General features: G+C 60.9%; 1 protein-coding gene across 3 annotated transcripts in view; it reads right to left on the reverse strand.

Moving 5' to 3' along the window:
- Positions 1 to 20: 20 nt before the first annotated feature.
- Positions 21 to 21,580, reverse strand: part of WSCD2 (WSC domain containing 2) — a 29,530-nt gene continuing 7,970 nt past the window's right edge. For 2 of the 3 annotated variants that reach the window (XM_075769545.1, XM_075769544.1), the window contains exons 2-9: positions 17,672 to 18,663; positions 11,470 to 11,584; positions 9,967 to 10,151; positions 8,847 to 8,968; positions 7,661 to 7,835; positions 6,557 to 6,721; positions 3,985 to 4,185; positions 21 to 2,151 (exon numbers count right to left, since the gene is read on the reverse strand). In XM_075769545.1, coding sequence (XP_075625660.1) covers positions 1,799 to 2,151; positions 3,985 to 4,185; positions 6,557 to 6,721; positions 7,661 to 7,835; positions 8,847 to 8,968; positions 9,967 to 10,151; positions 11,470 to 11,584; positions 17,672 to 18,047 — 1,692 coding nt within the window. In that variant the 5' untranslated portion in view covers positions 18,048 to 18,663 and the 3' untranslated portion in view covers positions 21 to 1,798. The remainder of the gene's footprint in view (positions 2,152 to 3,984; positions 4,186 to 6,556; positions 6,722 to 7,660; positions 7,836 to 8,846; positions 8,969 to 9,966; positions 10,152 to 11,469; positions 11,585 to 17,671; positions 18,664 to 21,580) is intronic. The other variant, XM_075769546.1, reaches the window with a different exon arrangement.

Raw genomic sequence — 21,580 nt, forward strand, 5'->3', positions numbered from 1 at the left:
AAACACACGGGAAGGCAGAATAGCAACAAAAACTCTCCTTTAATAGCTGGATCGACCTGAGGATTTGTTCTGAGCGAGGTAGGCAGCCCCCGGGCCGCCGCGAGCGATGGAGCACGGGGTCAGCTCGATTCCCGCCGCTGGGACGGGGCTCACCCGCTCTCCTAGAAAACCTCCAGCCATTTGTCAAGGGGAGAGTTAAAAACAGGGCAGCTGCTCCCTACAAACACGTTCGCCCACCTCCATGCAAAGAAACATCAACCAGGAGCCCCCCCCCCCCAGCCCTGGCATCGCTGCCCATGTCCGCTCCGCACACACGTTAGAAAAATATATTTTATTTAAATTCTCCTTTTTTCTCCGTGGAGTTCTCTTCTCTCTCTTTGAATATAGATCGAGCGCTGTCTCTAGATTTCGACCTGTGCATGTGTTTCTATCAAGATCAAGAGTTAAAAGCCAATCCTTAAACACCTAACTCTAGAAAAGGCTGCGTACAATATATGGCTTTTGCACCTACATCCAACGGGGACTTGCAGGTTGGCAGGAGGGGAAGGAGCTCGTCTGCGGCAAAGCCAGGACAGGGATGGGCTGGGAGGGCGGCGCGGTTGGGGGGGGACACGGCTGGGGACCGCATGCAGCTCTGCACAAAGCCAGCCTGGCGAACGGCATCTTCCCGACGCGCGCAGAGATCCTTTGGTTTCGCTTGCTCGTGGGCAGGGTGCGGGCAGGGCAGGGGACCCATGGCGGAGGCTGGATTCGGCCGGAGGGACACTGGAAAGCTCAGCCCCAGGATTTGCTCCCCGCTGCCGCGTGGGTTTGGTGCGGCTGGGCTGCAGCACGGCCCTCGCTCGTGGCCCCCAAAACGGCTTCGGGGTGCGGGGTGGGGAGGCGGTTCTGGCTCGTGAGCTTTTGAAATGAGGCACGGACAAGCTTGTGGTCCCATAAGCTCTCCTGTCCGGGGCTAACATCCCCCTCTCGAGCATCATTCACGTGCATGAGGGTGCCCCCCCACCCGCAGCCCACGGCTGGGGTGACTGCAGCCCCCGGGGTGGGGGTCACGGGCCCCCCGGGGCTGGAGCAGCTGCCCGGTGCTGCGGCTGGGGACACCCCCCTCGCCCCAGGGACCCCCCATCCCCAGGCTCAGGGAGGGTCCCCACGGAGCCAAGGGACCGTGCACGGCTGGGGGGGACACACAGCCACCTCGTCTGGAGGCATCGCAGCTTTCCCCATTTCCATCACCTCTGACCGGGATCCATGGAGCATCGCCTGCACGGTGCCACCCCCCTGGGTCCCTCGTCCCTTGGAAAAACCGGTGGGCTCCATCCGGGAACGGGCAGGGCTGGCCGAGGAGCCAGGGGAGTTTGGGGATACCCATCCCAGGGGAGCTCAGCTCCCGCGGCACCGCGGCAGCGTGCCGGCGCCGGGGGGGTGCGTCGGGCACGGCACAAGCAACGCAGCGTCCCCGCCAGCCAGCCCGGGGGGGGACGGACAGAAGTAACCCGCCGCGTTGCCAAGGAGGGTCACGGCAGCCGAAACGGGAGCGGGATGGAGCATGAACCCCGCGGCGGGGAAGGCACCCGCATCCCTGCGGTGGTGTCGCCATGCCCAGGTCCGCATCGGCGTCGGCCAAGCAAGCTCAGCGATGGCTGGGGACCGTTGTTGCTCATGCAGGAGTGGATTAACAGCTAACAGCAGCAGATGGAGAATCAAAAGAAAAGCCACCCACTGGGTGGAATAGGCAGAGGTCGGGAAGACCGAGCTTTTCCTCGCCACGCAGGGTCAGGTCCCCCCGCTGTTATCACCATCATCTCGGGTAGTAGTCATCCGGGACCCCCGACAGATTTCGGAGTTTCAGAGCCGTGTCCACCGTTTTGATGTAGCCGCTGATCATCTTTCTCATCTCGGGGGTGTAAGGGTCGTACTCCAATTTTCTCAAGCCGGATCGCTTAAAGTTGCCGTCCTTCTGTCCCTCGACGCAGAGCAGCCTGTCCTCGCAGGCGGCGATGCCCAGCAGCCCCACCATCCGCTGCAGCTGGACGAAGAGGTCCCGCTTCAGGTCCTCGAAGTGCACCACCAGCACCTTCTTGCCGTAGCGCAGCCAGTCCAGGGTGTGGGTCGCCCACCACGGCGCGTAGTTGGCCACGAACTCAGGCCACTCTGGAAGGAGCGGAGGACGCGGTTAGCGGGTGTCCCTGCATCCCTGCATCCCCCGTGTCCCCATCCCAGGGCCACCGCCTGCGCTCCCTGCTGAAATCTTTCAATTATCCGTCTGGCTAATTGATCCTCCCATAAAAATCAGGTGATAAAAGGGATAATGAAACATCAATAATAAGCCACAAGTCTCCTGGCAGTGCCATATACATCCATCTCACGATGCATAAAAGCTCTGGGTATCTGCCTCTTCCTCTTGTCCTCCCCACGAAACCAATCCCTGATTAATAGCTTAACCGTATTTAATTCCCCAAAGAATCATTAAACACAGTATCTGTTTCATTAACCGGATACAGGACAATTCACCTTGTGTAATCATATCACATAAAACTTTGCTTTGGAACTGCTCCAGGGATATCTTAAAATTAATGTCATGGAACCAAACAGGGGTTTCACGGCGCCCACGGCCTCTGCGGGCTCCAGGCAGGGCTGAGAACGGGGAGGGGGGGGAAGAAAAATCCCCCCACCCGATGCCGGCAGCCACGGACGAGGTTGGGAGGAGGGCAGAGCTTTTTTTCCAAAATTGCCGCAAAATTAGTTGCTGGGAGAAGAAACCGGTTTGGAGAGTCAGGCTGCAGGGATGGGAGCCCCACGCCCCATCTTAATTACTCACCTTTAATCACTTTTTTTTTTTTTTTTGTCCTCTGGATGATTTATTTAACCATGCACCCAAGTGCTAATTGCAAACCTGGCACAAACGAACTGCCCCCGTTGAGCGGTTGCTTCTCGGCCGGGGGTCCACGGCCGGGGTCCTCCTCAGGCTGGGTCCCCACGTGGGGTCAGGGAAACGGGGGTCTCCAGCCTGATGAAAGTCAGGCTCTCAGCAACCCTCCCAGCCCGATGAAAGTCCTCCAGCGATGGAAAACCCCCATCTTTCCAGGCAAGTTGTCCCAACGGTTAATTAACCTGACAATTAACCCATCAGCTAATTACACCGTACATCCTCTGGAAAAGAATTTAGTGATGTATTTTTGATGCGTGTCCAAATGGGACCTGGGGTGGAGGGAAGGGTCCCCTCTGCCTGCCCCCCCCCTCCCCGAGGTGGGGACACCTGGGGGGGTTTGGGGCAGGGAAGGCTCAGGAGGGTTCCCTGGGGCCAGGGGACCGTCCGCATTCCCGCTGCCCGCTGTACCTGCGATTTGCAGTTGTCCTTTGGGATGCAGCAGATGGGGATAAAAACTAGCAAGAGGCTCGGAGCCCACCACGGCGGGGGTGGATGCCAGCCCAGGGATCTGCCCAGGGAGAAAAGCCACCGAGGAAGCGGTGGGACATTTCTCTTCCAGGGTTTTATGGGATGGGGCGGTGGGGAGAGCGGGGCTGGGCTGTCTCCTGCAAGCACATGGCGATAACGAAATCCAGGCACATAACAGCAACAGCAAAAGCTCCCCTTAAATAAACTCTGAATTAAGGGTAGCAGATGTTCAATCAAGCTAAATATTTTAACTCTTTCCAATGAAGTCAATTCCACAACAGCAATTTGTAAATTGCTATAATTAACAAGCCTCCACAACACGCCTGTGCATGGGAAAGGTAGTGTCTCCGGAGCAGCTGGGCGCACAGAAATAACACCCTGATGTGACGGCGATGCTGCGGGTCACGCCGGGAGACGGACACGGGGGACCCCAAAAGGGTGGCACAGCCCGGGCTTCCCCCCATGGGGACCAGACTCGGGCTCTGCTGGGCTTTAACAACAGCTCGGGAGCTCCGGTGCCTGGGCTGGAGCTCGCCCACCCGGATCCCGTGGGAGCGGGGCAGGGACAGCCGAGCCCACCAGCCTACCTTTGCCCTTCCAGTGGGCGTGAGCCGCGAAGCCGATGTGCCCCCCGTATTTGCGGTTGAACTCCGCCATCAGAGCCTTGTAGGGGTTTCGGATGAGCAGGATGGCCGAATCGAAGGATTCGATCTCCTTCTGGCCGCTTTCGTGGGTTTTGATGCAAATCGTCCTCCCGCTTCGCCAGTGGTCCCTCTCGCCCTTGAACCCTGCCGGGACAGAGCAAGCGGGCGCCTGAGAAGCGGCTGGTGCCGATGTTAATAAAAATAATAAAAGTGAGCTGGGGAAAGGGAACGATGCGGGGATATCAGGTTGCAAAGTACAGTTGGATAAAAGCAGTTGAGGCTTGAAGTAGAATTCGCATCCCTCTCCCAGATGGAAATCATTCATTTGGCTGAGTTACGAGTCAAGCCATGATGTAAAATTCATGTAGGAGAGGGTGGGTAGCGGGCACAGGGACTGGGCTGCCTCCTCACCAGCCGTGCTCGGCTCTTCTCAGCCAGACGGTCTGCAACAGCCCGATAGCGAGCAGCCCGATAGCGAGCAGCCCAGCTTCCCTCCAGGGCAAAGCACACCGACATTAAATAACCGCATACTGCATTAACGTACCTTACGCTTATATTGGTGGGGTCAAGAGCACATTTTTATAGCCACAAGCTCCCTGGCCACAGCATTTAAACCTTCCCAATATATTAAGAAGGGTAAAAAAAACCCCAACCCCATGCTAGTGGGGCTGCAGATGAGCCCAGGGGTTGCAGTGATGCCATGGGGGGGGGGGTCCGGAGAGGGGACCGCCATCCCCCGTGTCCCCTGCGCGGGGTATCGGGGCTGAGCCCGGCACCGCTCCCAGCCCCTTTGCGCCCTGGTCCCTGCGAAGCACAACCCAAACTGCCCGGGAACAGCGTGTCGGTGGCGGAGCTGAGCTGAGGGGGGAGATAAGCTGTAAGCAGCTGTACTACATCAATTATGGATGTGTAATTTGCTTTCAGCAGCCACGCCGCGCGACGCAGGGATGTGATGGCTAATCAGCCAGTTGCCTGGATACCTCCGGGCCCCTCCGACGCGCTCAGCCCAGAATAAACACGAAACCCGCGCTCGGGCGGCTGAGCAAAACCTCGCCAAGGCTTTTGCCCGGTGATGATGCTCTCCGTGGGACGCTCGACACCGGCTGCACTGCGGGCTGGGTGCCAGCACCGGGGGCTGGTACAGTCCGGGCTCCCTCCCTCAGCGCGGAGCATCTCCATCTCTGAAAGGCTGAATTTGGCAAATCTCGAAGAAATGGGTGTTGCTGCCCATGGTGTCGGGCAAGCGGGGCTTTGGGGGGTACCCCGGGTACGGACCCTGGCCAGCTGTGCGGGTACCCTGGGGACAGAGCCCACAAGCCACGGGGGTGCCCCGGGTACGGATCCCAGCTCCACCACGGCTGGGGAGGAAAGGAGGATTTCCTCTCAGAGCTGCAAAAAGGGAAGGAAAAGCAGGAGAAACCTTCAAGGTCTACAAATAAAACTACTGCAAATGGCTACAAAATGGGGGAAATGGTGTTTTCCCTCCCCCTTGCAATATGGTGGGTTATTGGGAGGAGCTGGCTTCTTCCTGAAGAAGCTTCATGCCTGCCTCAAGCTTTTTTTGGCTTTAAACTTATCCTCGCTGCTTAATTCGGGGTCCCCAAAGCCCACGTGCTATCGGCCCCGGCACCAATGTGGTGGGCACAGCGCTGCTGCTTTGCCCCGGGGGGCACAAGAGGTGGGAGTGACAGCATCCCTCCTCCGTGAAATATTTACTGGGCAAATACCTGTGTTGCCCAGGATGGGAAGACGGATCTCCACCAGATCCTTCAGCCCGAGGAGAACAGGCAAATGAGATCACCTCCCTCCATTCCCCTCCCCTGTGAGCTCATCGGCGCTTTTTTGCACTGCTAATATTCATTAATTCGGGTGTTGGTGTTCCCCAGATGCCCTGACACGGTGCTATTTTTATCTGCAGCTGCTCGGGAAGCGCGTGGGGACGTTTGTCCTCCAGGATACCGGTGCCACCAGCACCGTCCGCTCCCAACCTGGAGGGCTGCATCAGTCCTTCTCGCCACGCAGCCGTGACTTTCATTTGCTTCTTAGTTTGTGCATCACGAGACGAGAGTGCCAAACCCACGAACACCAGCTCCTGGGGAAATCTGATCAAAAAACCCAAGTTGTCCTTTTCTTAGGGCAAAAAAAAAAAGGCAGGAATTGCCTCGTTTGCCAGGGTCGGGGTCACGCCGGTTCCTCCTCTAGAAAATTCCAATCCCCACGGAGGGTTAAAAACCACCAGCACGATGGAGAAACGCCAGTTCTGCCTCAAACTGGTCCTCACCGAGGTTAGTAGGCAGCACGGGGAGGTTACGGGGAGGGCACGCACGCCATCGGGACCCTCCGATACCCTTCGAACCAGGACACATCCAGCACAAACCATCCCACGGAGCAGCATCGGTGGTACCGGGCTCTGCCCTCCCCTTCCTCCAGACCCAAGGGATGGCACCAGCACCTTCTCCCAGCTCAGGTGGGACCCGTGCACCCCTGAAAACAACTCCCCAACCCTTCCCCTCACCTTTGTTGTAGAGAGACCCGTCGAAGTAGTAGCTGCCGGTGTAGAAGCCGGTGGCCAGCTCGATCAGGTGGCGTGCCCAGGTGTTGCCGGCGCCGGGGAAGCTGGCCAGGGCCACCAGCTGCTTGGCACGGGTGGGGAGGAACCTCCTGTCCATGCAGCGGTTGTCTGCAGCGAGAACCGGCCAAGGCACGTCAGGGCTGCGGCACGGTAACGTGCTCTTCCTACAGAGATATCCCGCTTCCTTACGGCGTGCTGCTGTCCCCCGGGAAGATGCCGGGGCAGGGAGCGATGAGGTGGCCGCTATAGGGAAAGGCACCCTGCCTAAAGCACATAGGGACACCCCAAAGAGTCCTGAACGCCCCAAAAAGTCCTAAGAAGAGGGCAGGAGGTGCTCTGCCATTACTGTCTGCCGCTGCCTGCCTGATGAGGGGACAGCGAGTAAGACGAGCGCATTTGCCAAGCGACGCTCCCGCTTTTTGTACGGACGAAGGCACGAGCGTTTCCAGCCCGGCCTCAAACGTCGACGCCGGGATTGCGTCGAGACCGAGCGAAACCACCTGAATTTGGGTCCTCACTTGCACCATTCAGCACTTTCCCACTAACAGCTTTCCCCTGTGCTTCCCTGTCCCATCGGTCCCACCGCTGGGACCTGCAGGGCGGTGGGGGACAGGACCCTTCTCTCTGCAGCCTCCCAGGGGTTTTTCTGCCTGGTCACGGCTTTTTCCCCCCCCCTGTATTTTTCCCCGGAGCCTGTTCCCCCACCCCGGGGCTGGAAAAGCTCCGGCTCAGCGGTACTGCTGGTGACAAGGAGGGACAAGCGAGGGCACGGAGGGATCCTGCCGGAGGGAGACGGCAAACTGCTCTCTGCTGCGGCTGAGTCGGGCGGTAATTAAAGCTGTTTGTTCAGGGGAGGATGGATTTCCCAGGAAATTAAAATAAATGGTAATTTTTAATGAAAGCCAAATAGATGCTGCAAGCTCAGGCTCACTTTCTGCCGGCATTCCTGGGAAGGGGGTGGGAAACTGGTGCTGGCACCCACGCCGGAGCGGTCCCTGCCCGTCCCCCTGCCCGGCAGCAGGCAGGACGAGCCCGGCGCCGGCTCACCTTGCACTTGGGTCTGGTAGACGAGGAGGTATTCGGCGGTGCCGCAGCTCTCGAACTCCTCGCCAGCGCATTTCTGGGCGCAGAGCTGCTCGTCCTCGCGCTCGTGCAGGGTGAAGAGGGTGGTGGGGAAGCCGCAGTGGCAGGCAGTCCCGGCCAGGGCCGACAGCGGGTACTCCTGCGGGGACGGACGGAGGGAGGGCAGCCGGCAGCACCGTCCCCTGCAGCAGACCCTTCCTCTGCCCCCGCACCCTTCCTCGCCGCCCCGGCCCCGCTGTGCGGCACGGGGCGGTTTGCAGCATCCCTCCAGCCGGCTGCACAAGCGGCTCGTTGCAGACACCCCAGAACACCCGAGCCCCGACTTTCCCGTGGCACAGCCACGCTGTGGCGCAGACGGCGATGCCCCGGGGAACCGGTGCTCCCGGCAGAGCCGTGGCACGTCGCTCGGGAGTTTGCCACCCGCGCCGAGCTTACTAAGAGCCCGCGGACGGCCCTGCGGCGATCTCGCTGGCGTTTCCAAGCCCGGGGTTCCGAGGCCCGTTCGGCAGCTGACAGGCGATTTACTGCCGGGCTGCGGCGGCGCAGGGTTAATCGAGGGGCTCCGGTTCTTTACACCCCCAGCCCCAGCTCTCCGGGCAGCCATGGGAGCTGGGGCCAGCGACCGAGCAGCCGTTCGTATTTAACCGGTGTGATGGTTTGTTCCCCAGCGTCCTCTGCCAGGGAGGCCACGATTGTCCCCACCTGCAGGTCTTTCTCTTCCTCTGCCTGATAATTTACCTAATTTTAATTAATAAATACTCCAGCAATGCCCACTGCCGGCCTTTCCCCTGCCTGCTTATTGGCATCGTGCCCCAGGAGCACACTGCACTGCAGCACCCCTGGACCAGAGCAGGACCCCGCGATGCTCCTGCCCAAACCCCCCCGTGGGGCTGCTGCTGCCTGCGGGGGGGAAAGGGGGGGCAAAGCCGTGGGGAGCAGGCAGGGCAGGCAGCGGGTGCTGCCCCTGCGGGGAGCTGCGGTCCAGACCCTGCCCGCAGCAGAGACACAGTCAATATGCTCCTCTGTAGTTTGGATATATGTAATTATTATAATAAATCAGATTAAAATTGACCCAGTGTGACCCTTTCTGATGATGAAGATTTAGATGATTAAGCTTTCGACCTGCACCCCTCTCCTGACCCCCCGGTACCTTCTCGGTGCAGAAGTCCACACACTTGTCCACTGACATGTTCAGCATGAGCTGGCTGACGGGCAGGGCGATGGAGATGTTGTCCGGCCGGCGGAAGCACCCCCGAAATATCGCGCTGCCATCTGCAAGAGAGAGAGAGAAGCTGCACCCCAAAAACGATGCCGCTGCCACCCTGCGCACCCCAGGATCGGGAGCAAGAGCCTCTGCACGCCCCGGTGTCCCCGTCCCCCACGGCTCCTCTCCAGCCGCCCATCAGCACAGCGGCGGCTTTTCTCCGGCTCTTGTCACCCTCCAGCTGTGAAGCCGCGTTTGCTAACGAGCTCGCCCGGCTGCTTATGGTGCAAAATCAGAGCAAAAGCCCCGGCAGCAAAGTCAGGTTTATTTTTTCCTCCCTATTTTTATCAGCTTGGTGATCCCAGGCTGCAGGAGGGATGGAACCAGTGAGGAGATGGAACTACATGGGGCTGGTTCTGGCTTGGTCCCCCCGCTACCCCCCTCAGCATCGGTGCCCCGAAGGGTCCCATCCCAGGTCCCCACCCACCGCTGCACGCATCTGGGCACCCTCAGCCCCCCTCTGGGGCTGCTACTCCACCGGGTGCCTGGTGGTGGGAGCTCTGAACGCCACCACCCTCCTTCCCATTGCTTGGGGATGAGGAAAGAAAAGCAGCAAATGTGGGTAATTATAGCGCTGCTTAATTGGGAGCCAAATGAGTGCTTCTGACGGGGAGCACCCTTGGCTCTCTCTGGAGCTCTGCGCATCCTTCATCCCACAGCCAGCTGTGGCGGCAGCACACACTGAATATGGTGACGGTCCTGTTTGGCCATCAGGAAAGAGGTCTTCAGCCAAAGTCCACCCCAAATGCCCTGAATTCCTGGTGAGGTCCTTGGGGCTCCCCGCTCCACCCAGCCCCGGCCAGCAGCCCCCGCGCAGGGGGATCCCTGCAGTTCACAGGAGCAAAACCACCCCAGCCGCAGACCCAAACCGCTTTCAAACCACCTCTCCCGAGCTGAGACCCGGCTTCTGCAGCACAGGGACACCAGGGCTCGCCCCTGCTGGCACCACGAGGGGTTCCCCCATTTCGGGGCTGAGCCGGGAGCCACATCGATGCCACCGACTTACATCTCCTGGCGGACTCCTGGGCCAGCTCCAGGCGGTAGATGGAGAGGCGATTGACCCCGCCGCAGGTGTTGCTCCTCTCCCCCTTGCACTCCATGTTGCACTCGGACTCGCTGGCGTTCGACGCCTGGACCTTGTGCCCACAGTAGCACTCGGCGCCGAATTCCAGCCCCGCGTAGAGATAGCCCCTGGGGAGAGGGAGACGGCGGGGGGGGGCTCAGCACACCCCGGGGTGTCCTCCCCGGCTCCAGCCGTGGGTTCACGTGGTGCTTGGGTGGTTTCGCAGGAGCATCCCCGCTGCAGCCAGCTCGCAGCCAGCGCTGGAAGCAGCACTGCTTTGTTGGATGCAGCTGAACTAGATGATCATTGTAGGCCCCTTCCAGCTGAAAATATTCTATTCTGTTCTGTTCTATCCTATCCTATCCTATCCTATCCTATCCTATCCTATCCTATCCTATCCTATCCTATCCTATCCTATCCTATCCCATCCCATCCCATTCCATTCTCTCAAAGGGAAAGGGCTCCATGGGCCATGGAGATGATAAAGCAGGAGACAGTGCCAGTACTTACCGGCAGGGAGGGTGTAAGGGGTGGTGGCAGAGTGGGAATAAGTGGTGGGGACGTTGCTGGGCTTCAAAGCAGGAGAGCTGTGCTGGATTGGACAGGGGGAGGATGGCAGCGTTACCTGCAGCACGGGCGGGCGCTTGCCAAGGGCCAGCGGAGCTGGGAACCCCCTGGAGAGGGGCAGTGCCTGGACCGGCAAGTCCCACCGCAGGGCTGCCGGCACTGCGGAGGGGTTCTGGTGTTGGAGCATCCCGGCCGCGGCACCGCCGAGGATGCACTGCAGCCATCGGCTCGGCTCACGGCGTGCAGCCGTCACGGTGAGCGTCCTGCCGCGGCAGATGAGCCCAACGGCGGGGACCCCCAGCGATCGGCAATGGCCCTTTGCAGCGTTGTCCCTGCGTGCCGTGGGGTGCTGCACAGATGGGCTTCAGCTCCGGGGGAGTTTGGAGGCAGCAAACTGCCTGTAACGCTGCCTGCCCCACCGGCACGCACAGCCTTCGTGTAACGCTGGGGAAAACTCCCGCAAGAAGAGCTCCACGTGTCTCCCCAGCTGCTCATGGACATGCTTGGACAGTTGGGAAGGTCTGGGGAGGGTGTTTGGGTGGGGGACAGCATTTTGGTGGGGCCACCCCTGGGTGGATGGAAGGGCTGCAGGCTCTCCCAGCACCGAATTGGAGCCCTTACACCCCCCCCAGCCCCATACGAGGATGGAGCCCATCATCACCCCCAGAACTTTTTTTCCACGCGAGGAAACTGGGGTCCTGGAAAACACCAGTGAATTTTTAAAAAAAACCAATAATCAAAATGACGTAACTCTAAAGAAAAAGGAAGGAAGGCGGGAGGAAGGGGAGGGGAGCAGCCGGGGCAGGGAACTGTGACAGCAGAGAAGCGCTGGCGGTGTGCAGGAATTAATGAAGACGCGGTGCCCGTCTCCCACCCTACCGTTCGGCACAGTTGTCCTGGCAACGGAAGACTGTCATCTTCTTGTAGTCAAAGAAGGACACGCCGCGCAGCGTTCGCCGGCGAGTGTTGTCCACGTAGCAGCCGATGTATCTTGCTGGGGGGGAGGGGGGAGGAGAGGGGGGGTAAGAACCAGCCAGGGCTGAGCCCACCGATTCCCACCCCCCTTTTTTGATTTTTCCCTGTTCGTTTGCTTTAGAAACACACGCCCTGGGTACAACGTGCCCCTGCAAACGCTGCAGGTAAAGCCCAGAAACACCCACTACGGACAGAAAGGATGCTGTGGCTCTGCACCGAGGCATCTCCTCTCCGTCCTCTTCCTTCCCACCAGCCTCAAAACTGAGCAAAGTGGCTCCGAAAAGAGACAAGTTACATGGTAAAACAACCCATCCCCTTCATTCTGCCCTGCCAGGAACACAGGGGTGGCCAGAATGGAGAAATACAGTTTAAAACAAATGTTCCTCAGCCAGTAGCTCGTTTTCCCCAGCCCCAGACATCGAGGAGGATATTTGCCCGGCGCTAATACTTGGCAACGTAAAGGCTGATGCCTGTGTTGAGAGCAAATGAAGATGCCGATAGACAGGGAATAAAGCTGAATAAATAGTTACCATGAAATCATTTATCTGACAAATGTAGCCTTTCCCAATAATCTGAAAACAAACAGCCATCTCCTCGCCTGCGTGGCCGTTGCCATGCCCGCAGGGTCTCATCAGGGGCGAGACGCTCCATGAGCCACCCCCAGGCAGCCCTGCACCATCACCGCCCACCCTGTCCCTGCTCAGTCTCCTCGTTAGGTGCCCTCGTTAGCGCCCTCGTTAGTGCCTCACCCCTGCTCCCACCTGCGCATTTGCTGCGGGGAAGACGTTTTGCCCCCGGCGCAGGGATGCGGCGCTGGTGCAGGGATGCTCAGCATCCTCGCTGCCACTGCTGCCAAGGACAGGAGGTTTGGGAGCTGGTGGGATTAGCCATCCGGTAATCAGCTAACGAGGTGTCCATTAACGTGTTCTTGCAGAGGATGTGCGGGTTGGCCACCCAGTGTGGGTGCCCCAGGGACCAGTGGTCGGGTCTTACCGGCCCGGGGTCAATGGCAGAGCTGGCTTGGAATCCCAAACCGGTCTGGTTCACCTCGCTCCCTGTTTCAGGTACGCATCCTCGATGAATGGAACAGCGATCTTTTGCTTTTCATCATCCTGAAATAATATCCACCGCACTCTCAGGGCATCTTCTGCAGGATGCTGGCACAGGGCAACCCTGTCCTGGAGAAATCCTGGAGCCCGTGCGGTGGCCACTGGCCTCTGGCTTTGAGCTGCTGCTGCAGAGTCCCAGCGTGGGGACACAAGAGAGGCTCCTGTCCCTTCGGGGCCCCTGGATCCCAAGCCAAGGAATTGTTTTTCCCAGCACCAAACAGCTCTCAAGCTGTGCCCCCCCCTAAGGCTCTGGCCCCAGCACCCCGGCCGAGCAGCTTCGGGAAAGCACCGGGATATCCGGCAGCACAGGATGGGGCAGGAGCAGAGGTGAGGGCTCCCCTGCTCCGGTCAAGAGTGAAGCCGTGGCTCTGGGCAAGCAAGGCGCCTCTTCCAGTGCGTGATTACCACCTCGTGTCTCCCCTTCCACCTCCACGTCTCCACCCCACACCAAATTCTCCCTCTCATAGAGCATCCCCACGTGTGCCACTCCCATACCAAACTATGGGGTAACACTTCTCACCTCCTGCTTGCATTTTGCATCTGTTGGGGGGGTCCCTGAACCAACTCCAGGTGTACACCCCATCGATGCTCTGCCCCACACGCAGACCCCCACCTTCCCCGCCACGCCGCAGACCCCACCAGCGCTGCAAACCGCCTCCCCCAAGCCAGCCTGGAGGAGAAAGATTGAGAGAAATGTGCCTGATGACTTTAACCACCGAAGAGTCGTAACTCATTGCTCCCAATTACTCTCAGCACAACGTGGCATTTCCGCGGCGCTGAGCAGGTTTCAGCAGGTCAGCTCATTTTGGTCGTGACAGATCTAACTGGTGCAGGATTACTCCAGTCATTTGCACAGAGCCGGTGAGTGATGTGCATTACCTTCAATCCATTGCTCTTGACATATGCGTGCTGCAACTTATTGGGCAGGCAATTGGAATAATTAGGGAGATACGAGGACAATAAGTGAAGGAGGAGCGAGCAGGGAGAGATGCCGAAAGGCGCGTGGTGGGGTTAGGCACAGCTTGAGGGAGGGTGCTGAGCAGCGAGAGGGGGACCTGCCCCAGCAGCACACAGCTCTCACGGGGCCAAGGGGAATTTCGGAGCACGTTGGAAACACGCGCGTGAACAGACACACAGATCCACCCAGCAACAGCCATTAAATTCCCCAAACCTCTCACTCTTTCGGGAGCTAGGCTGGTCACTGGGGCCGTTGGCCCCGCAAACTCGTTTACATCTTAACGTAAAGCTTAACGTAAAGCTTGGTCTTCCAGAGAGCACCGCAGCTCTCGGCCGTGGCGCAGCGCACGCGCACAAACCGCTTTGTCCGGTGCGGGCACAGGGTGCAAGCGGGGACCCCCCGGGCGATGCGCCCGCTCAGCCGGTCACCCCGCTTGCGGTGAGTCGTACCCCACAACGCTGCCCCGACCCACGGGGTGCACTCAGGGCTGCTCCCCTGCCCCGGCAGCCATCGCTCTGGGTCACTCATAGCCCTCCCTGTGAGCCGGGCGCTGGCACTGCTGGTCCGCCCGTCCATCCTCCCGCTCTGCCCCAGCCCCTTGCCAGGCTCTCCCGGCACCCACCGCCCACCTTTGGCAAGCTAAAGGCAGCACAGAAGTGTTTCCGCAGGGCTGTGCTGCGGGGCGATGCTTGAAACAAATATCTGCCCTTGGTTTTCCAGCTGGTTGATGGAAAGCCTCGCGCTGGGCGCTGAGCCCTCCCAGCCCCACGACGCTCCCTCTGCAGCCGTCTGCCCCACAGAGCACCGACGGCTCGCCGGTGACGGGGCTCGGCCCGGCTGTACCGATACGAGTCCGGCACGTGGGAAGGGAAACGCTCCATGCGAGCATGGGAAAGAGAGGGTGGATATTGGTGGCAGCAGTTTTTAAACTAAAAGAGGGTAGATTTAGGTTAGATCTGAGGCAGAAATCCTTCCCTGTGAGGGTGCTGAGGCCCTGGCACAGGGTGCCCAGAGAAGCTGTGGCTGCCCCTGGCTCCCTGGCAGTGTTCAAGGCCAGGCTGGATGGGGCTTTGGGCAACCTGGGCTGGTGGAGGGTGAGAGTGGAGAACTGGATGGGCTGTGAGGTCCCTGCCCACCCAAACCAGTCGGGGATGGTGGGATTCAGGTGGGGTGGCTCATGCTGACCACCCCTGGGACAACTGCACCGGTGTCAGAAGATATAGGGACATCTTCGGCTGCGTGCCTGGCATGGCCGGTCCCCCGTTCTTCAGGGCATTGCTTGCTCGTGTGTCACGGGGGAGCCCAGCCCTGGCTGGGAATGGCTGGAGACGTCCAGCGAAGGACCAGAGGCGGATGTGGCAGCGAGGAAGCGATGCCGGGCACTGCCAGCCTGGGGCCGGTGCTTGTTCCCCTCCCCGGCTTCACCGTCCAAAACCACCGTCGGATTTGAGGCAGGGATGCGCCTTCGCACGGGGGTACAGACGAGCCGAAGGCGTTCCCTGGCAGATGGGGCTGCCCTCCACCCACGCCTTGGCCTGACCCCGGGGCTCCACCAGCGCGGCCGGGAGAGGGAGGAGGAGGAGGAAGAGGAGGAGGAGGAAGGAGACACATCACCCTGGGAAGCCAGAGCCGCACATCACGCTAACCAAACCAGAGCTGGTTTTAGGAGCAGTATTCCCTCTGGAACGATTTCACATGGCAGAGCCTCCACAGCCACCTTGTTAAGCCGTCCCCTGCTTAATTACCGCCGCTGTTAAAATCCGCCTGCTCCTGCCAGACAGCGCGGGGAAGCAGCAGGCACTTTGGGGAGGAGCGGGGGAGCGAGGCGGGTGCTCGGCGCCCGTCCCCCGAGCCTCTGCCAGCCCCGCAGGCACGCCGGGCACGCGAGATTTCTCAAACTGGAGAATTTCTCCGCACCATCCTGCTCGGGAACTGCCGAGATGCTGGTGCGGTGGCACTGCATCCCCTCCAGCTGCCAGGGCTGTGCTGGCTCCCGCTAACCGCTGCCCATGCCGAGCCTTTCCGCGAGACATTAAAAGGGGGAAAGATGATATTCCCGGACCACCTACGAGCAGCTAAAGCCGGCGCTGACTGAGCCCAGCGTCCCTTCCCCGTCCCTCGCAGCCCCCGCCGTGGCCGGGCACGGGGAGGCGGCGGTGCTGGCAGAGGTTAATTGCGGTGGACGCGTTGCATATGGCCGGGGACAGGAGCGCTGCTTGGGGTTTTTATGGTGACTGACAGCTTGGGCTCGCGAACCATCTGGTGAGGATTCGCTAAACGTCAATTCGCATTAATGGAGCAACGCGGCCGCACGCCGCTCCCGGAGACCCCTCGGCGCAGGGGCACGACGGGGAAACCCCCGTTCATCTCATTTTAGCATGAGAAAGTCCTTTGAGCACCACGAGCCATTTTTCCTCCTGCTTCCAAGCCTGGACCGTGCATCTTGCGCGGAGCGAACGTGAGCACAGACCCGCTGCGGGGCCGGTGGCCGAGGAGGAGCCCCCCCGCGCCCCGGGAGCAGCCTGGGTTGGGGGGACCAAGCCTGGCTCAGCACGGTGACCCCTGTGAAACCCTCAGTTTGCCACGGGGTTGGGCGTTCCTGCTTCTTTCCGAGCCACACCCCCCCTGCTCCATCAAGGCTCGCAGCCCGGGATGCCCGGGGAATTGCACGTGCAGGGGCAGCTCCCGAGCAAGCCCGGCTTTGCTCGCACAAAGCAGCCTTCGTGGGCACCGGCGCATCCCCCCCACCAGAGATTTTGCCCACCCTGGGGCTCGGGAGAGGGGAATGAGCGGCGACAGGCAGAGAAGAGCCCGGCGGCATCCCGACACCACTCCAGCTCCGAGTTTCCTCGACCAGCCGATGCCGGTCCTGCCCTGAACGCCGAGGCATCCAGCATGCCGCCGCCGCAGCTGCGCGCCGCTGGAGCGATACGCTGCACTGCTCCTTCTCTTCTCGCCGGCCCACTTTATTGACCACAAGAAATCGTAACGGCTTCCCCAGCAGCAGAAGGTGCGAGCTGCTCCTTCGCGGGGTGTGTTTGGGTGAGGTTTGCTGGCACCGGGTGCTCGTGGGTGCCAGGGAGGGAGGCGATGAGCTGAATAACCACTGGGATGCAAAAGCCTTGATGGGCGGCTCTCAGCCACCCAAATTCAGAGCGAGCGTGCAGCTCTGTCGGCATACAGCTGCCTTCAGGATAAATAGATGACATTTTAAAAATCAATGAGAACTACTACATTCGCTTATCCTTGTTCATTAATAACGGTCCCGCTCGACAATAACACCGCGCACCCCAGGGCAGCAGCCAGGCAGGGATCTCCTGGCTGGAAAGGCCAAACCCCAGCCCTGCCTGCACCCCTGCCTGCCTGCACCCCTGCCTGCCTGCACCCCTGCCTGCCTGCCTGCACCCCTGCCTGCCTGCAGTTCAGTGCCTGCGAGGCAATCGCAGCCAGCCCCTGCCTGAACACCCCAGCGATGCAAACAACAGGCAACAAATCTGGTTTTAGTGGTCGTCGGGGCCAAGGGAATTAAAACTGAATTTGGCCTGGGGTACAGCCAAAGGAGGGGATGAAGACGGGGTGCAGCCTCTCCCCAGCTGGCACCCCCAAAAGCACCTGTCCCAGCAAGGTGCGACGCGGAGCTTGATGATGCACAAGACGGAAAGAGTGAAAATGGAAAAATGAAAGGGGATTCTTGGTACTTGGGGAGGGAGGAAGGAAGGGAAGGAGGGAGGAGATCTTTCTGGGAACATCCCCTGGACCAGTGGTCTCCAAAGCGGGGTGCTGTACCCCTAGAGATGGGCAGGGCAGTCCGTTGGGGTGCGGGAAGAAAATCTTAGCGCTCGAGTAGCACGTGCATATGGTTTATAAATAAATAAATACACATTTACCAGGGGTGCATGCTCAGAAATTTGTTCCTGGTAGGGATGCGTGACCAAACCATCTCACAGACCACTGCCCCGGCGCAGGAGGCTTTTCCCGGGAGAGGCCAAAAGGAGGGACCCCCCCCCCCCGCCCGGACACGTGTGTCCCCAGCCCTTACCTCTGTCCTCCTCCTTCTCGCGGCCGCTCCTGCCCCTGAGTGCCCGGCTCCGGGTGCTGCCGTAGTCTCCGGCTTTGCCCCTCTCCGCCGGTTCCTTGGAGGTGCTTTTGAACCACGGTCCGTGCCGCCGTCCCACCTCCGGCATCGTCGCTGCCGCCTTGAACCCGCGGCTCAGCTGCATCACCCCCAGGTAGGGCAGCCCCGGCCCCTCGCTGGCCCCGGGACCGCGCTGGCTCCCCGGCACCGTGGGCTCCCCGGCGAAGCCTGAGTGCAGGAAAACCAAGCTGCCGGCCGCCAGGTAGAGAGCCAGCAGCGTGAAGAAACGCACGGGTTTTCGCCGAAAATACCGCTGGAGTTTTACCAATAATTTGGCCATAGCGTCTTCATCCCTTCCCCGGCAGCCGGCGCCGCGGGGGAGCTGCTCTCCGGCCCCAGGGATGCTCCGAGGCGGGGGGGGGGTTGCCCCCTCCCAGGCTGGAGGTGGCTCCGGGGGGGTACTGGGGGAGCAGATGGGTGCCCCGAAAGCGCGGCAGGGGCTGCAGGGTGAGGCCGTGCAAAGCTATTGCCCGACTCCGCAAAGTCCGGGAGGGCTGGGGAAGGCAGCGGGGGCGGATTTTGAGCTCCCCCCTGCCGCGCCGTGCACGGGGGGGGTTTCTCCAGCGCTAGCCGTCACCGCTGTCCCCGGTTTATTCTTCTCCCGGCAAAGTCCCCCGGCCGTGCCCCGGCGCCTCGGCTGATGGAGGGATCATGTTAAGGAAATCGAGGGTTTGAAGGTGATTTGAAAGCCGATCAGCTGACGCAGCTCTTCTCGCTCGCCTTTCCGCTCGGCGGCCCCGGCTCTCGCAAGCATCTCTCTAATGGAAACGGCACCGTCGCCCTTTCAGACAAAGAATGAAAAGTCCCTGGACGCGTCTCGGGGCCTGAAATGCTGACTGGGACCCTTTGTCTAACGAAGCCCCATTCATCTCACTCCCAGGGCAAGAAATCTCCACCTGCAAACCAAAGAGAAAGGCACGCTTAGGAAAGCATCCCAGGACGCGAGGAAGATCGCGGTCCCCGTCCTCCCACGGGGCGAGGAAGGATGCCCAGGGTCTCCTTCGCCTTCCAGCCCTGCAGAGGGGCACTTCGACCTCCCCCCCGGCACGAGGATGCGGGACAGGCGGCAGACATCGGCGCGGCAGGAGCGATGCTGGCTGCCAGCAGCCTGGGGTTAGGGACAGGGGCGCGGGGGTGACTCCAGAGCCCGCACGTCTCTGCCTCGTCGTGCAGGATTGGTGCTACAGGACGGCCCTGGGGCACGTGGAGGGCTTTTTATTTCACCCGATTTCACCCACGAGAGGATGAGCTGCGCGCGCACACGTACGTCCACGCACGCATCCACGCACTCGTGCACACGTGGATTTTTTCTTCCCCCCCAGGATCAGAACGTCTCTGTGCACCAGCCGGCCCCGAGCAAAGCCCCGGGTAAGCGAGCGCCTGCCCTGGGGGCTGGGTGGGCGGCGGGGCGGGAGGCTGCTCGGAGCAGCTGCCCCGGCACCCAGGCACCCCGCAGGGCCGGCAGACCCCACAGGAGCGTGACGTCCCCGCGTCGTCCCCACACTCCCGTGGCTGCGTTTCAGCCCCCGGTGCCCCCGGCGAGGCTTTAGCAGACGTGGAGGCCAGGGCATCCTCCGTTCTCCGGCCGGCACCGAAGGGCTGACCATCCCGGTTCGCACCCTGCCAGCTGGGATGGACACGGTGCTGCCCCGGGAACGCCACGGACCCTTCATCCCCCCCCCGGGGGCTTTTCCCTCGGGGTGTGTGTGGGGGAATTTCTCTTCCCCGAAAGCCCCCAGCTATGGAGGGTTCGCTCCAGCCCTGCCCGGGACAACGCTGCGCCAGGTTTCACGGTGGGGCTGGCTTCACGGTGGGAAACACCACTGCCACCGCACCCTGATGGCACATCAGCGGTGGCGGGGACGGCCCCGTGCCCGGGGTGTGCTGCCTGTCACGGACTCATCTTATTTTAGGAAAGGAGACGAAAATAAATGGAAAGACAAAGTGCCATTAGTTTAATGGCCTCTATGTTCCTGCCATCTGTCTTCAGTTGATTAAATAAAAAATATTGGTGGAACATATGGCATGAATTATACATAAATATTTTAATTTGGGTTCCCAGAGCGGTTACTCAAATACCTCTGGCTCTGCCAGGTGAACTTCTGTGGAGCTCAGGGCTGGGCAGGCTGCGCGGAGCAGATCGCTGGTGGGGCACGAGCCCCTCGGGCTCCCCCAAACCACCCCCTCCCTGACCACGCTTGAGGCCAACACAGCCTGAGTAAAGGCTGAGTAAACTCGGAGTAGCAACTGAACATAGGAGACTGCTTGCTATTCAGGCTTTTGCATCTGCAGGCACCTCCGTGGCAGGACGAAGGCGCAGGCAGCACCCAGGCACAGCCAGGGCGGGTGGTCCAGCGCCCACCACGATGGGCGAGCATCCCCCAGCCCGGCGGTCCCATGGACCCCTCGGCGCTTGGCCGCTCTCCCACGCTCCCTGGCCAGCGGCCATCGGGGAAGGGCCGCTCCGTGGGAACTCACGGCAGCGCGAGCTGCTCTTCTGCGCTTCCACCCACCTTCCCAGGGCTTTATACGGGCGCTGAATAGGGGGCTGTTTGGGACGCTGTCGGGGTGCAAACGGGATGGCCCCGCGGCTGTCCCTGGCCCCCAGCGTCCCCGCTGCCGCCCGCCCTCCTCCCCGCCTGGGCTCGGTCCTGCCGGGCTATGGCAAGGAAGCACGGCATATAAAGAAGGGGCTTAAATTACTATCATTAAGCCATCTGGAGCTCATCCTTCTCCATCATGAACTGCGGAGTCGCAGGTCAATTACTGCACATTTGCATATATTCCATTAATGCTTCTGCTAATTGTCTGGAGGAGATAATGTGCTCGGCTTACGGCTCCCTGGCTGGCTACGGTTTACAAACAGCGAGTGTGGCAAACAGAGCCGGCACCAACGCTCCCCGTATCGGCAGAGGCTTGGGACATCGGGGGGGCTGACTGGGGGTCCCCACCCCACCCTGCTGCCGGACATCCAGGATGGGGGATGCCAGCAGCACCCCACAACGCTGCTCCGTGCACCCCGCCAGCCTTCTCCGTGTGGTAAGGATGGATCCACCCCCCCTTGCTGCCTGCACCCCGTCCTGCCTGCACCCCTTGCTGCCTGCACCCCATGCTGCCCGACCGGGCTCGGGCTCTACCTCCCGCAGGCAGCGGGGCAGCTCCTGCCCTTCACAAGCAGAGCCGGTGACAGCCCAGCCTGCGGCGTGGCTAGAGGACAGCAGTGACACACTTTACCAGCCAAACTAACGAAGCTAACGGGGACATTAATCGGCCCGCGCGGTGCAGCATCGTTCAGACTGGGTTTTCGTTGGCTGCTGCAGGCCGGGAGCTGGGACAGCCAGGATGCGGAGGGGATTTATTCCCCAGCCCTCGCTCGGTTCTTACCCGCTGTGCCCAGCCGCTCCCGGCTGCGGCGGTCAGCAGGGCTCTGCTCGGGTCCCAGGGGACGGATCCAGCCCTGGGGAGTCGCACGGCTGGAAAGCTCCCCCCGGCTGGCAGCACCAGGGCTGGGGCATCCCTCCCTGCTCCCCCAGCCCCCCTTGGCACCCAGAGCCAAAGCACGGCAGGGCCGAGGGGGGACATTTCCCAGGTACTTTCCACCAGCTGAGACGGGGGGGGCGGCAGGGGGCTGGTTCCTCGCCTGCCTCCATCGCCACGCTCCTGCCAAGAGCCAAAATCCTCGTCCCGGCAGCGGGATGCCCGGCTGAGCACTGCTGGGCACCCACCCCACCTCCCTGCGTGGGGGCAGCAGTACGGAGGCCGGCAGAAAGCAGGCGAGCTCTGCCCGCAGGTTTGGAGCTCTGCAAGTACTTG

Source organism: Balearica regulorum, chromosome 17, assembly GCF_011004875.1.
Source record: "Balearica regulorum gibbericeps isolate bBalReg1 chromosome 17, bBalReg1.pri, whole genome shotgun sequence".
NCBI lineage: Eukaryota > Metazoa > Chordata > Aves > Gruiformes > Gruidae > Balearica > Balearica regulorum.